A 16,857-nucleotide genomic window follows, 5' to 3' on the forward strand; every position below is an offset into this window, starting at 1 on the left:
TCATAATGCAGTCAAACATGTAAATACCAGATTTACAGTTGAGTGGGCATTAATTATAAAATATAGGATGGTAGTAAGTGTGCTGTTTGTGTGCTGTCACTCCCAGAGCAGGAACACTTCCAGTTTGCCCAGGAGACAGTAAAGGCAGAAGCCTGGCTGAAAGCCAAGGAGCCACTGATGAGCTCTAAGCAACAAGAGGGAGAAGAGGCCCAGGCCCAAACAGATGAGGTTGAGCAGCTCATACTCCGCCACGAGGCCTTCCGCAAGGCAGCTGTAACCTGGAAAGAACGCTTCAGCTCCCTCCGCCAGCTTTCCGCAGTAAGCTTTACTGTAGATGAAAGTTTAATCATGTTTAGTGTAGCCACAGTTTAAAACTGCTACAGAAAAACTAGGACCATGGGATGCTGTATTTGCTTAGCTGACATCTGCACATGCCATCAGTTGCATCATAAAACACATCTTATGATGAATGCATGTCATGTAAACTCATTAAGTCTGCCTTCCATCCTGTGTTTAGAAAAACTATTCAGCAACAAACACATACAGATGCATCTCAATCAATTATGACATCACTGAACAGTGGATTTGTTTTGGTGATCCACTTAAAAAAAATTATCTGATGTCCTGTATGATACAGATTTGTAACATAGAGAGCAGTATATTCTCCAGCGTTCATTTTTGTGAATTCAGATGATTATGGTTTGCAGCTGATGAAAACCCGAAACCTTGTTTCTTTGAATATCTCAATACTACATCAGATCAATAAATATTATAAGGAGTTGCCTTCCTATGGCCTATGCAATCATTGGTGGGGTGGGGGGGGGCTGCTGACATGACTGTGGTTCAGGCGATAGCCGCTGACACCCATCACAAGGATGTTAACGGTCTAAGCATACCTCACAGGGTCCATGAAAGTGAACTGCTTGGACCATGCTAAGTTAAACGTCAAGATATTAACTATTTGCTCGGTTAAGTCACAGAGTTTCACTCAGACATCTACAGCTTTCCCTAACGCCTCCATAGTACATTATCGCCCAACACTTAACCTCTTGAAAACATATACATTTTTGACATGACCCAAATCTAATCCTTTTGCCATATGCTCAGGGGTCAAACCCCATCTTTTTAGTGGACTTGGAACCTGTCTTCACCAGGATAATGAGTGATGCCAGATCCAATAATATAGATAGGCTGAATTATAATTGAATTATAATTGAAGCAATCTTGGCTAGTTTAACACCTCAGCTGAGCCACAGGCTGATAACCTCCATGCCATGCTGCACTGATGCAGGAGTCCCAACCAAAAATTGAGTTCATACACTGTACAGTTTATAAAAACAATAATCTGAAGAGTTACATTTTGATTTAAAATTCTTGCCAATATTGTAATATTGGAATTTCCTGAGAGACTGAATTTTGGGTTTTCCATTAGCTGTTAGCTCTAATTAATTATTAGTTTATGAGTTATAAATAAACTCATAAACTAATACATTTGTTTTACAACAGTTTTAGAATCTATTGCTATGCATCTGTATGTCAAGATTATTAATATACAGGCACTTTATTGGAGTTCACAACATGTATTTTTTTTCTATAGGCTGAGAAAAAAAGAGAGGAAGAAAAAAAGACAACTCCACTTTCCAGTCGAAGAATGTTTCCGTTATCATGCCTGACTCCCAGTGTTCCTTCAACCAGTGCTACCTCCTCTTACTTGAGGCAGACAATACAGGCACAAATAGAACCCAAACCCTTCCAAAGCAGTTTTGACCTGGGTACTAGCTCTGCAACCCAGAGATTGTCTACAACACTTGCCAGCTATAACCCAGTTATTAATGGTTCAGGCTACCATGGACTGGAGCAACAGTGTGTTGGAAAAGTGGGAAACACCTCATACCTTGGGATGAACCAACAGGCAGCTGGAGTTGGAAGTGACTCTGGCTTTTCAGCATCCCAGAGTGGAGGGGTAGACACCTCCACTTACCATGGGACAAACCACCAAACTGCTGGTAGTGCAGAGAGTTCTGGATACTTTGGAGTGGCCACAGGGTGTTTGGGTGGTTTGCAAAACCATCTAGGGGGTGGTAAATTAGGCAGTTCGGGGAATATAGCTCAACAGCCTAGCAGTGGAGGTATGGTAAGCCCTGGCTTTTTGCCTCAACAAAATATGGGTAGTTCTGGATATTTGGCCCAACCACAGAATTTGGGAAGTTCAGGATATCTAGGACAGCAGTCTAATATGGGAAGCTCTGGATATTTGGCACAGCAGCCTAATCTGGGGAGCACTGGGTATTTGGCACAACAGCCTAATCTGGGGAGCTCTGGGTATTTGGCACAGCAGCCTAATCTGGGGAGCTCTGGGTATTTGGCACAACAGCCTAATCTGGGAAGTTCTGGGTATTTGGCACAACAACCTAATATGGGGAGTTCAGGATACCTAGCACAGAATTACCAGAGCAGTGGTGGATTGGGAAGCTCTGGCTTTTTGGCACAAAATCATTACAGCAGTGGAAGTCTGGGCAGCTCTGGTTTCCTAGCCCAGAGTGGAGGCATCATGGACCCTAAAATGGCATATGCATGGCAGCATCTGAAAGCTGACTTCATGCAGCCCAGAATCAACCACATCCACAAAGCTATAAATCCTCTCTTAGAGGCCAGCAGACTGCAACGAGAACAGTTTGGAGATATCCCAATGGCAGACATGGTGGGACCAGAATCAGGACTGGAGCTTCTCCATGGCCGTCTCCAAAGGGATCCCAGAGGTAGTCGCTCTGATCCTCAGATGGACCATCTGAGACGGGAAAGGGAGTACAAGCTGGGAAGACAAACCTCTAGTGAACAGGAAATTCAGGCCAGGCTGAATGAACTGCCACTGATAGTGCGGCAGGAACGTTACAGGAGGCGCGTGGAGCGGCAGTCATCAAGTGAACAAGAGGGAAACAACAAGCAGAGGCTACAGAGACAAGACTCTAGTGACTTGGAGGGCTCTGTGAAGGACGGCTCAGACAAACGTTCAGGGTATGCAAATTTCAGCTGCTGCTGACAATAGAATACAGCACTGTTTAACAGGATCCAAAGGAGTTTAATATTCAACAAAAATTGTTCGCTGTTTGAGTGACACTTCTGTTGTCCCTGCAGGGAGAAGAGATCTACCATGGCAGAGATTGTGGAGCAAGTCCAGGAAAGAGAGGCGGCAAGTGTATGTTAGCTAGCAAAAGTGTTGTCGCAGTTATGTGTTGGTTAATTTCTCATCATGTAACACTTGTTTCTTTCCTTTAATTGGTTCTTTCAGGCACGCGGAGAGCCTTATCGTCCTCCTAGCAGCCTTTCAGCACCTGTGACTCGTTTTGATGGACGCCCCCGCGCCCGAGACCGTCCCAAACCAAGGAGGCGGCCCCGTCCAAAAGAGCCTGAGACAACTCGACGCTCGCGTTCAGCCCCAGCAACTGGTGCTCCAACCACACCTCAGCCTCCATCACACACTGCCCAAAATGAAGGCTTCCTCTACTGTAAAAAGGCCACCACATCTGACCTTGAAGCTCAGCAGAGGAGCCCTAACAGGTATGACCATTCAAACTAAAAAATTATCTTAATGACAAATTCTCATCAAATCATGTTAATCTTTGGACATTTAAACACATTAAAACAGAGCAGCATGGCTTCTGCTAATTAAAAGGTTTTAAGGTTTAGAAAAAAAAAAAAAAAAAAAAAAAAAAAGGTTTTAAGCGCATTGTCAAGCTGGCATTCCTCCTCTCATTTAAATTTTTGTTTTCTAGGCGTTAAAGTAATTCTTCCAATTTGAGTCACACATCTTTTGTAGGGACAAATTAAAAAAATAACATTTTTAACAGGTCCCTTTACTCCCACATATGGCTTTTTGAGATGCTTTCTGAAAATGGATCAATCACTGATCTTTCACGGTGAATAACTCTTTATGTGGCTGTGTTTTTGGGATCTTTGCTTATGTGAGATCATAAGTGCTGTTTGTAAACCAATCTGGTTGGTTTTTCAGCGCTAGACTTGCTGTTTGTTTCTGAAGCGCTGTTTCTCCGCTGGTGTTATCAGCTGCAGTTGGATCCTTTGCAGTGGACGCCTTCTGCTGGTTTCTGACCAGCCTTCTTGTTCTACCTCAGTTTTTGAAAAATAACTGTTTATACGTTTCTATATGAGCACATGGCTGAGGACTTCAGTGTCCGTATTCACAAGGATTCCTAGGAGTATCTCCTTGCTTTGATTGCTGCACGGAGCGCTCATTTTCAGGCTGGTGCGTAAAAGCACCAAGACGTGCAGAGAAAGGACGCATTAATCTGCAACAATATGCTTTAAACTCTGGTTGTGCCGTGATCCGGGGACCAATTTAACTTTCAACTCTCCTTCCCCTCCAAGATAACTGGACAGGTGCACCACTGTTTCCATTTAATTTCCTCCATTTCATGTCGGTCATTTTGCCAAATCTGACCGCTTTATACGAGCAGGCAATCCCAGTAAAATGCTGATGGGTGAGTGCGCACTAATATCAAGCAGATAACGTAGTAAAATGACTGGCGAGTTAAAATAAATAAATCAAAATGATGAGGATCTAAATTAGGTGCATTAAAACATTTTGATGATGTGTGACTAACAACAGGTTTTGCTAGTTTTCATGGTGTACTATCAGCGTATGGCTAACAGCGGGTCAACCACGCCTCCTCACTAACATAAAACATTCTGTCATTTCCTTTCTCAGAGTCGCTCTCAGCAGCGATCTGAATCACCTTTAAACTAAGACTCCTAGCTAGGAACTTTTAGGCTAAGGTAGCAGCTCTCTGAGAGGACTCTGGGGATCATTGTGAATACGGGCACAGATGGCTCCTACTTGTACAGCGTTATATCAAGTCTGATTTACGCTACAGTCAGTCATTCACACATTCTCAGCCTGATGGTGGTGAGCTACATTGTAGCCACAGCTGCCCTGGAGCAGACTGACAGAAGCCTGGCTGCACACAGCACCACATGCTTATGCTAAATCTCACTGCAGAAATGTAGATGATTTAATGGCAATAAAACTTGAACTCTGAAAGATGTGCATGTCTCTCAGTTCTTTAGCAGGACCCCTACTCTGAAATAAAGCATACTGTACAGCTCTTAATGATTCTTTTCAGTACTCTTACATTTTTGAGCACAAACACAAAAAAGAAAAAACTACCCACAGCTGAAGTCCAATGATCTGTGTTCCTTTGGCACAGTTCTTTGTTTTGTTTTTTGTTTTTTGTTGATGGGCTACATTTTGACCAACCCTGCCTTGTCTAAGGTGTGTATGGTGCTCTGCATCATTCTGTGTTCACCTTAAACATGCTTAAATATTTTTTCTAAAGGCATGGTTAGTTTTTGACAGAGCACCAAACAGATACCACTTATTTCTTGTCATTAAATCAGGCTATACCTTAGTGTAACATTTCAGGTTAGACTTTTTATGTAGCAGAGAGCAGAGGTTATCATATACCTGATGCTATTTCATCAACAATGGACCTAATTTCACCCACAATAATTGAAAATGACTTGTACTGAATTGCAATCTGACTTTAGTCTTACTCACACTCCAAGAAAGTGGCCTGCCAATTCTTGGCAATATAAACTGGCTGTGGATACATGAAATAGCCCTTTAATGGAGGGAATGTCACCTCAATGGACACCTTACCTATAGCATCTGGTTTTAAAAATGACTTTAAAAATAATTTTGGTGATACATGTGGTGCTGGTGTCACTATATAGAGATTTGTGTTGTGGAAGTGCAATATAACAGTGTTTATCTAACTTATATTTGGTAGAACTTTAAGTAGAAGTACCGGTAATTACATTACATCCTCCAAACCAATCATAAACGTAGACTGAGGAATGGTTCGACGTTCAATATGATTTTTATTTTAGCAATATGCTTTTTTGCTATATCGTCCAGCCCTAATCCATACATAACTCCTTTTCTATCAGCTAACCACAACTTCCTGGGATCACTGATACAGCATGCCATTTTCTCAGGAAGTCACAGTTTGCTATATACTCACACAACGACACATTTTGATTTTGAAATGGTTTTATCTTGTTTGAATTTCTAGCTCTACAAGTTTACCACTTACCTTGCCTATAATAATAACCTACAGGGCTGTAGAGCTGCAGCTGCCGGAAGCAATGACAGAGACCAATATAATTTAAATGCTGGAATTTTAAAAACAATTTCCTCCAAAGAAAGATCAAAATATAACTGTGATGTAAATCATGATTGCCAGCTGTCAAGATGCAGTTTTCCAAATCACATTTTTATACTGTGAAATTTGAAACAGTAATTGAAAGTGTTTGAGGTGACTTTTACTTGATTCAACAAGCTATAGTGGTTATACTTAATTTCAGGTTCGATTTGTACCAGACAGATTTTGTATAGAGAACAAAATGGACACTGCCAAAATAACAGGGCAGCTACTTGATAATGTGTTGATAATGCATACTGCTGGCAAATAGTAAATGTCTGAATTTTCATTCCGATTTGAACTCAAAAGTACCAGACATAAAAATTGGTGCTAAATTCTAACCTTGGCTGTAATTCTGTTAGCATCATTAAATTAGTAAGATTTTAGTTTATGTGTATTACAGTTTTGAAAAGGAGTTTGACAGACATCAGTTTTCAGTATTGCTGTATGGGTTAGATTTAAACATTTCCAAATAGTTAACATTTTAAAACTTATTGAAACAGTTTTATCTAGATTAGGTGAAATGTAATTAGTTACATCACTGTGATAACTTATTTAAGTGAGTGGATCAGCAGGATCTCGAAAAACAAATCCATTAATTTATCTTTAGTCGAATTGATTACTGCCAAAAAAGTGGATCAGACAGCTGCAGCTGATCCAGAACGCTGCTGCCTGCGTCCTCACTAAGACTAAGAAAGTAGAGCACATCACCCCGGTTCTAAAGCCCTTACACTGGCTCCCTGTATCTCAGAGAATAGACTTTAAAATACTTCTGTTAGTCTATAAATCACTGAATGGCTTAGCACCTAAATACATCACAGACTTGTTATCAGGGCATCAACCATCCAGACCACTCAGGTCTTCTGGCTCCAGCCTGCTCTGCAGAACCAGAACCAGAACCAGAACCAAACATGGAGAGTTCTTATGCTCCACTTATCTGGAACAAAGTCCCATAAGACTGTAAAACTGGTGAAACCATGAGTTTCTTTAGATCAAGATTAAAAACCTATTTGTTTGGAGTTGCCTTTAAATGTTGATGTTCAGTTCAAACTGTTAGTTAACTGAAACTTCATTAGATTAAGTTTTGAGTCCAACTTATTTTTATTACTGCTACTATTCCCTTGCAATGTGCTTTCCTCTGAAATGTTTTATCATGTTCTGTTCATGTGCAGCATTTTGAATTGTCTTATTACGGAAATGTGCTGTACAGATAAACTTGCCTTGCCTTGCCTTAAATGGAGTGACTTGAAATTGTCAACTTACATTTCCAAATTAACCTTCCCAATGCTGATCATACTTGTATTGTATTAAAACATTCACTTACAAAAACAATTCGTAGTAAATTGAGAACTGTATTTTCCGCTAGCTCACATTCTTCAGTGACATTTAATTTGAACTTTTAAGTATATTTCTAATGTATTTTGTATGATTTTGCAGCAAATCCTGGGTGAACGTGTACTGTGTGCTGAAAGAGGGGAAGTTGACTTTCTATAAGGATGCTAGGAACCATGCTACAACATACAACGGAGAGCCCCCTGTTGACCTGAATGACTGCACATTTGATCCTTCTATGGGTTACAAGAAGAAGAAAAATGTCTTCATACTTCAGTAAGACCTATTCTATAGTGGCAACAATTGTGATGCATCTTTTTGGTTTTTATTGCACAATTATAGTGTACTGTGTCTTTGTCAATGCTACAACATAGAAAGCTAGCTTTAAAAATAAAAAGTTTCTAAATGTATTTAAAGTAAAATATTATCATTGATCTGAAATTCTGTTTATCAGTAATGCATAGAGTACACTACATAAAAATCTGACATTAACACATTTTTTTCTTTTTTGTCAAAGAGTAAAAGATGGAACCAACTTTGTATTCCATGCTAAAGATGAGGTAAGAACCTTTAATACATCCATATTATATATTTGACATATGTTAAAAACAGCATCAGGGTTAAAGTACAACCTGGTTATTTAAATGTAAAGACATATTGCCATATTTGCTTAGATTGTCACCAATAGCTGATCTGGTGCTGGTCCTCTGGTGTAACATGGGACAGACAGTATTCAACAAAATATACCTGTAGAGTAGCTGATGATTGTCTTTTTTATTAGAAATCTCTTCTGGAAGTTTTTTTCTCTGGGATATTCCCATAGTGTCCATGGCAAGCTAGCGTCAGGGGGAGAGATTAGACTAAAAGCAATTCTAAGATGACAAACGATCATAGAGACAGGTCACCTGCCTGGTGCTCATGCATGGTCTCAGCCAGTGAAAGCTACAGGCTACCACCTCCACAGGGCCTCACCACCTGTCGACAAATCCAGCAATACAACCAGAGTGGCAGACACAGAAAGTGGCCTGCCAGTTCTTGGTGATATAAACTGGCTACATGAAAGGTCTCCTTAGTGACACCTCTATGGACAGCAAAAGTATCAGTTGGTGTAGGATGTAGGAGGCTGGGGGATTTCAAGTAGTAACAACACAGAAGGTTCAGTCTCTGGAATCTAACCCCTGAAGGGTTACAGAATGTCTTCATTTTTGGACTTGAAAGGTGTTGGAAAGCTTTTTTACAATTCCCTGACTGAGCATCTCTTTATAGCAGTTCTTTCTGTTAACAAAACAGCCACTGCAGCGTGGTCTCAAACTGGAGGAGGAAAGTATCTTATACTATGTACTAATCTGCAGCACAGATTGTCCAATCCTCCTGGAGTCTTTGGATTGCCTCATAGAACATTTGCATAGGGGAAGCTGTAATTTTCCTCAGGTACTCCAAAACCAATAGGGTAATGAGGAGAGTTAAAATTTTAGGTTGTGATTGATAGTGGTGCTTTGTTGTTTGACATCTGTGCTTGTCATCAGGAACAGGGTGGTTGTTCAACTTGTACTTTTAGGGTGATTGTGCAGGCAGGCTGAGGGACATTGGACATTAGACCTCTATTATAGAGGAAGTTTCTAAAGACCTATAACCTGAATATGTTGGGTGCCACTAGTGGTGCCAACTGGGGGACCTGATGGTGGAGAGCATAGGTGCTTAAAACTGATGTTGATGTGGTTGTCTCAAAAGTAGCCTGGAGCAGCTAGTATGGTCAGAAGGACTGCAGGCCCAGAGCTTCATTGGAAGGTATACATCAGTTTCTCTGTTTCTTCAGTCAGTTCTGTGTTAGGATTATTGTCCCATTGCGTGTCTCGGCTTGGTCCAAACGTCAACCACCAGCCAGATGTTCTCACCTATAGCTCTAAAACACTCAGTAATAGACCAGTTCATTGTTATTGTTTTGATCCGGGTTTTTCGCGCATGCGCGCCGGACTGGTAGGCAAAAGGCGAACACAATGGCAGACGCAAACAAAGGAAACGACGAGTTCTCGACGTATTTTTGTTCTTTAGATAACGTATCACAAGATTGTTTTAAGAGTAAGTTGATGGTTGATGGTATCAGATTGCCAGATCCACACAGCAAAAGCCTGAAGGGATGGAGCAAGTCTGTGAAATGCTGGCCAAGTGTCCCGTACGGCGACATATACAGCTGCCTTATAAACACGCAGGCCAGTACAGACGAGAGAGCATGAAAGCCATGAAATCACTGGACGGCTTCAATTATTTTATATCAGGTTAGGGTTAACATTGTTCACAAAGGATTATTTTGGTGTTTTTGTCTTATTAATCCTTTTCACAGACTCATGCCAGAGGGTTTGCATACATTGTACATGTACTACGAAACAAACGTTCACGTCTTGACTTAAGTATATATCCTAATTTTTTATTTATATAATTATTTAAGTAGAACAATGACTAGTGCAAAATTCAATTCAATTCATTTTTATTTATATAGCGCCAATTCATGAAACATGTCATCTCGAGGCACTTTACAAAGTCAGAATCAGTCAGATTATACAGATTGGCCAAAAGTTTCCTATATAAGGGAACCAGTTGATTGCTTCAATGTCCCGACAAGCAGCATTCACTCCTGGAGAAGCGTAGAGCTACAGGGAGAGTCGTCTGCATTGTCCATGGCTTTGCAGCAATCCATCATACTGAGCAAGCATGAAGCGAAGTGGAAAGAAAAACTCCCCAACTCCCCTGAAGGAAAACCTCCAGCAGAACCGGGCTCAGTATGAACGGTCATCTGCCTCAACCGACTGGGGTTACAGAAGACAGAGAAGAGACACAACAAGAGAGACAAAAAAGCACAGAAGCACACATCAGTGTTTCCCGCAGGAATTTGCTTAGGTGAGGCGGTGAGTTCGTGGGGGGGGGGGGTTGGGGAGACAACAAGTTTTGCGTGGACCGACTTGCGGAGCGGAAGGAGACGAAAAGTTTTGCGCGGAGCGGGGGGGGGGGGGGGGGGCGTATTGATGTGTTTTTCCCTGCAATTCACTATATGCATAACCGCGTGTTAACGTCAAATAGTTGAGTTTGTTTTTTTTTTTTTTTGTTTGTTTTTTGAATGTTGCTGAGGTGGTAGCGTGAGTTTGATAGCGCTGCGGGAAACCCTGCACATTGATCCAGTAATCTGTTCTACATTAGATGGTAATAGCAGGTGATCTGTCTTCCTTGGATGATGTCACAGCTAACAGAACGCCAGACCAGGTGTACCTACTGTGAAGAAAAAAGAGAGAGAACAATAAGTTAAAAGCTGAAATGACAACAGTCATTTCAATGTAATGCAATGCAAAACTGGAGAACAGTAGACTGGAGAACGGTAGAAATCAGTAGCGTGAGAAAAATAGGCCCTGATGTCCTCCAGTAGCCTAAGCCTATAACAGTAAAACTATAAAGGTAGCTCAGAGTAAGATGAGCCACTCTGGTTATAAGTTTTGTCAAAAAGGAAAGTTTTAAGATTAGTCTTAAAAGTAGACGGGGTGTCTGCTTCATGGACCAAAACTGGGAGTTGGTTCCACAGGAGAGGAGCCTGGTAGCTAAAGGATCTGCCTCCCATTCTACTTTTAGAGACTCTAGGAACCACTAGCAGACCTGCAGTCTGAGAGCGAAGTGCTCTGTTAGAAACATACGGGGTATTCAGAGCTCTGATATATGATGGAGCTTGATTATTAAGGGCTTTATACGTTAGAAGAAGAATTTTAATTCTATTCTTGATTTAACAGGAAGCCAATGAAGGGAAGGTAAAATTGGAGAAATATGATCCCTCTTGTTGATTTTCATCAGAACTCCTTCTGCAGCATTTTGGATCAGCTGAAGACTTCAAACTGCATTTTGTGGATTTCCTGATAGTAAAGAATTACAATAGTCCAGCCTTGAAGTAATAAATGCATGGACTAGTTTTTCAGCATCACCCCTGGACAGAATATTTCTAATTTTGGCGATATTCCTGAGGTAAAAAAAGGAAACTCTGGAAACCTGTTTAATATGGGATTTAAATGACATGTCTTGGTCGAAAACAACACCAAGATTTTTAACTTTATTACCAGAGGCCAATTTAATGCCATCCAGATTAAGTGATTGATTAAGAACTTTATTTTTTGAGGACTCTGGTCCAAAGATTACAACTTCTGTCTTGTCAGAATTTAAATGCAGGAAATTTAAAATCATCCAGCTTTTGTTGTGATCAAGACATGACGGCAGTCGAAGTAATTGATTGGATTCATCAGGATTTATGGATAAATATAGCTGAGTGTCATCAGCATAACAGTGGAAATTAATCCCATGCTGTCTGATAATTTTGCCTATCGGAAGCATATATATAGTAAAGACAATTGGTCCAAGGACTGCACCCTGTGGTACTCCACAGGTGACCCTAGAGTTTGAGGAAGATTTATTATTAACATGAACAAACTGGAATCTGTCCGACAGATAAGATTTAAACCAGCCTAATGCTTTCCCCTTAATCCCTACAGTATGCTTAAGTCTTTGTAGGGGAATATTGTAATCAACTGTGTCAAATGCAGCACTGAGATCTAACAGGACAAGTATAGACACAAGTCCATTATCTGAGGCCATGAGAATATTGTTAGTGACCTTCACCAGAGCTGTTTCAGTGCTATGATGAGCTCTGAAGCCTGACTGAAGCTCCTCAAGTAGGTCATTACTTTGTAAATGTTCACAAAGTTGATTAGCAACTACTTTCTCAAGAATTTTGATAAGAAAAGAAGATTAGATATAGGTCTGTAGTTTACTAACTCATCTTGATCAAGAGAAGGTTTCTTAAGTAAAGGTTTAATAACAGCTACTTTAAAAGCCTGTGGTACATATCCATTTACCAAGGATAGATTAATCATGTCTAAAATAGGACCACTGATCAGAGGAAATACCTCCTTACACAACTTGGTTGGGATTGGGTCTAACATACAGGTAGAAGGTTTAGATGCAGCTAAAATTTTAGATGGCTCAGAAAGCTCTACTGCTTCTAAACAGTTCAGACACTGCGCAGGTTCTAAAGATTCTTCCAACGCTGCCTCACTTACTGAGGACAAAGTAATCATGTTTGGGAGAATGCCAATTATTTTATTTTTAATGGAATCAATTTTATTTAGGAAGAATGCCATAAAATCATTACTGCTAAGAGCTAAAGGAATGGATGGATCAACAGAGCCGTGACTCTGAGTAAATTTGGCAACTGTACTGAAGAGAAATCTAGGATTATTTTTATTCTCCTCAATTAATGATGAAAAATATGCTGCTCTAACTCTGCAAAGGGTCTTGTTATACAACAATAGACTGTCCCTCCAGGTAAAGTAGGATTCCTCTTGGTGTGTAGAGCACCATTTTCTCGTGTGATTGTTCACAAGGAGCCAGCTTCTTGTGAACAATCACCTTCTTTTTCAAGGGAGCTACATTGTCTAATGCAGAACGCAATGACAAAGTCATACCGTTAACAAAGACATTTGTGAATGGGAAGAAACAACGTTGCTGCTATCTGCAGGGCATTTCTGCAATACTGACAATATTAAGAGGGGGACAGACTCTTTAAAGTTTGATGCAGCATTGTCCGATAAAGATCTACTATAATAGAACCCTCTTTTGGGGGTGGAGAACACAGTTAGATTAAACTCAAATGTTATTAAAAATGATCAGATAGGACAGGGTTGTGAGGAAATACTGTTAATTCTTCACAATCAATGCCATATGTCAGCACAAGGTCTAAAGTATGGAGCCAAGATTGCGTTGGTTTATGCACATTTTGAGCAAAACCAATTGAATCTAGGATAGTTTTAAAGACTACGCTAAGGTTATCACATTCTGTGTCAACATGAATGTTAAAATCACCCACTATAATAACCTTGTCATTGTTTATCATCAAATCAGATAAGAAGTCTGACAACTGATCCAAAAACTGAGAGTAAGGGCCTGGTGGACGATACAAAACAACAAACAGAAGAGGTTTTATTGCTTTGCAGTTTGGATGAGGGAAACTGAGGGTTAAATGTTCAAAAGAACTGTAGTTATTAATTGGCCTTGGACTAATTAATAAATCAGACTGAAAGATGGTTGCCGCTCCTCCTCCTCTTCCCACAGATCTGGGAATGTGGAAATTTGAATAATTGGAGGGAGTTGACTCATTTATACTAACGTAGTCCTCTTGATGCTGGTGAAGATTCTCAGTCATCCAGGTCATGGTCATTCCAAAAAAAAGGTAAAAAAACAAAACAGGACCCTCAGACAGAGGCTGGTGCATCCTAAGGACAAAACCCCCAAACCTAAGATGAGCAGAGTGGTGTATGCAGTTCAGTGCAGTGAGAAATGTTCTGATCTTTATATTGGAGAAACCAAACAACCTCTCCACAGACGCATGGCTCAACACAGGAGAGCTACCTCCTCAGGTCAAGACTCTGCTGTCCACCTACACCTAAAGGACAAAGGACACTCTTTTGAGGACCAAAATGTTCACATTTTGGACAAAGAAGACAGATGGTTTGAAAGGGGTGTGAAGGAAGCCATCTACGTCAAGAGAGAAAGACCAACCTTAAACAGAGGAGGAGGCCTTAGGTTCCAACTCTCAAAAACTTACAACACTAAGGGGTGGACCTGTTTCGATTGAATTTGCATGTTATCTAAGCCATTACAGGCCTTTGTTTGGTAATGGTATAAAGCTTGTTACTCATCATTACTCCAGACTTTTTGAATTGAGAAAGCTTCCGGGAGAGGAAGCGAAACGTCTTCAACTACGGAAAACCAGTCCAGTTGCCTTGTTTTTTTACCTTTTTTTTTTGGTAGTCCTCTTGAAGCCAGGTTTCTGTTTATCAGAAATCAATTCATTAACTAACAAAGTCTTTGGAGGCAGAGACCTTATATTTAATAAACCACATTTAATTGTTTTATTTTTAGGTTCAAGGTGAACCATATTGATTTTTATTAGATTTGTATGATACAATTTAGTTGTATTTACCGGAGATGAAGTGTAGACTGCATATTCTGTTGTGGTATGATGGGTCCCACAGTCGATTGGGATTGTCTGCCTCCATCCTTTTCATTAAAATTATCAATTTCTTTCGTCTTTCTTCGTCCTTCCGTAAACGAAAGAAACGTACATCCAACGATTTGGAATGCCTCTGTGTGCAACCGGGAGCACAACAAGTTGTGGGCATTGTTTAGACAAAAATAAACAGTACACTCGAATTCACCCATTTTGTCATGGTAGTGACGAGAACAGTACTGTTTTTGCCTAGCAGCGGGACCCGGATGTAGCGCGTGACGTCACACGTGAACTGGTCTATAGAGAATATTTCAAAGTAGCCCCCCAAATCCTTTCAAGTTCATACGAACTCATCAGTCTGTTGTGATGCCTTACTTGTCTTTCACATTGAACAGACTTAAACAGAGTGCCAGTTAGCTCCTCAAGCACCTTCTTGCAGAAGGAGGTGCAGCCGCCAAATATTTCCCAGTACAACAGTTTATGAAACATTTGAGTTCCCCTATCGTAATATTACAAAGCAAAAATAACTACCAAATAATGACATTGGAATCATGTAATTTTATGTCTTCATTACCTGGAGAGAATTTCAAGGTGTTATAGTTTGTTTTTATTGTATTTCATACATCTTCCTAATAAGCCACATGAATATTTCATACAGATCTCAGAAATATGTCTAATCGTGTGTGCTTATTTCTGTAGGAGGACCTGAAGGCGTGGACCTCAAATATCACCACAAGTATTGCTGAGCATGAGACCATGGTCAAGTGGGACAAGCCTGGCACCTCGTCCATGGACCCTGACCGCTCGGAGAGGAAGGAAAAGTCAGAGGGGGATGCAGATGCCAGGTCAGAGAGGTCCGAGCTGGTGGAAGGGGAAGAGAGGTCCGAGAGGGAGAGGTCCGAGAAAGGCGAGGGTTCTGAAAAGTTAGACACATCTGAAATTGCTGACAAGTTGGAGGGTGGTGCAGGGGGCTCCAGTACATCTGGGAGGAGCAAATGAGGAATCCCTTTGTGTTTTAATGTAATTGTTAAATGTCACTGACAAAAGGCAAAGGAACAGAGGGTGGGAGGGAGGGATAGATGGAGAGCATGTTTGCAGGTCCTCCGTCACAGAGGCTAAACACACTGAGGCCACGGTACCCGGACTGACTGCTGTAACTGTGACAGACTAATCTCTCAGCCCCTCCCCTTCACCCGGGCAATACATCTGTGCTTGCATAATGCCACCTGCTGGTTGATTCGGAGATCAGTCCAGACAGACAGACAGTCTCCAACTAATGGTCCCAGGAATTAGTCACTGTCACTTTCCATTGCTGATTGTTTGATCTAATGAATTCACAGCATCTTTCTGTATGTATCTTTGAAAATGTAATGCTCTGTCTAACAAGACAAATCCAAGGAGTGGTGAATGAAATGTTTCACATTAATATGGAGGGGGAAAAACATTTTTTGAAGCAAAATACTTTGTTTTTATTTTTCCTCTTTGTCAGAAAAACAAAGAGAGGGTGAAACAAAAAGTAATTTAAGAAATCTATGCTATGATTTGTCAATTAAACTTTCTCCAGCCAGTTGTGCACCTTACCACTTGACACATCTGTATAGTAAACATGACATTTATTCCTGTGACATGGCTAGCTTTGGATCATGTTAATATATTGGAATGCTGGTGTCACCACCTAACTTCAGTGGAGTCAATGAAAACACATTTCTACAGTTTAATTTTGGTTCTTATTATGACTATTATTAAACGTATTTGTCCATACTGTTTTGTGTCAAAAAAAAAAGAGATTCCGACAAATATCAACCCATTAACCCAAGGTGTGTAACACTAAGCCTATGAGACACAATGCCTTTGTATACATGACTAAACTTGGAACATTGCATGAAATGGTCTGTTACTGCACCTGTTAAACTTGCCTTTATTTTTCTTATCTTGACACAGAATGGGCAATGTGGGAGTTGCAATAATTTAATGTGAGCTTGGATTAAGACAAGGGATGGAGTCAAGATGAAGTTTCAAAAGCAGGGTTCGTCTTTTGCATACTGAGCAAAAAAAAAAAAAAAAAAAAAAATGGGGGCAGCTTTCCAAAGCCAAACAGCCCATTCGCTGTCTGTAGTGTGTTAGTGCAAATTTAGTTTCCACAGAATGTACTGATATCAGCTGTGAAATGTTCAATCACCACCAGACAAGTCTGTGGTGTCCTAAATTGTAACACCCTGAAGCCGTGCTCTTTCCCCCATGTCCTTTCATTTAGAGTTTAAACCGACTGGA

The 16,857-nt window shown here is 40.6% G+C and overlaps 1 protein-coding gene across 3 annotated transcripts in view; it reads left to right on the forward strand.

The window, feature by feature from the left end:
* sptbn4a (spectrin, beta, non-erythrocytic 4a) overlaps window positions 1–16,657 on the forward strand; it is a 51,540-nt gene extending 34,883 nt beyond the window's left edge. For 2 of the 3 annotated variants that reach the window (XM_021319300.2, XM_012868155.3), the window contains 7 exons: window positions 107–318; window positions 1,598–3,015; window positions 3,136–3,196; window positions 3,290–3,558; window positions 7,656–7,826; window positions 8,068–8,110; window positions 15,286–16,657. In XM_021319300.2, the coding sequence (XP_021174975.2) occupies window positions 107–318; window positions 1,598–3,015; window positions 3,136–3,196; window positions 3,290–3,558; window positions 7,656–7,826; window positions 8,068–8,110; window positions 15,286–15,585 (2,474 nt within the window). In that variant the 3' untranslated portion in view covers window positions 15,586–16,657. The remainder of the gene's footprint in view (window positions 1–106; window positions 319–1,597; window positions 3,016–3,135; window positions 3,197–3,289; window positions 3,559–7,655; window positions 7,827–8,067; window positions 8,111–15,285) is intronic. The other variant, XM_036143463.1, reaches the window with a different exon arrangement.
* The last annotated feature ends 200 nt before the right edge of the window (window positions 16,658–16,857 follow it).

The sequence above is a fragment of the Fundulus heteroclitus genome, chromosome 11 (genome assembly GCF_011125445.2).
Source record: "Fundulus heteroclitus isolate FHET01 chromosome 11, MU-UCD_Fhet_4.1, whole genome shotgun sequence".
In the NCBI taxonomy this organism is placed as follows: domain Eukaryota; kingdom Metazoa; phylum Chordata; class Actinopteri; order Cyprinodontiformes; family Fundulidae; genus Fundulus; species Fundulus heteroclitus.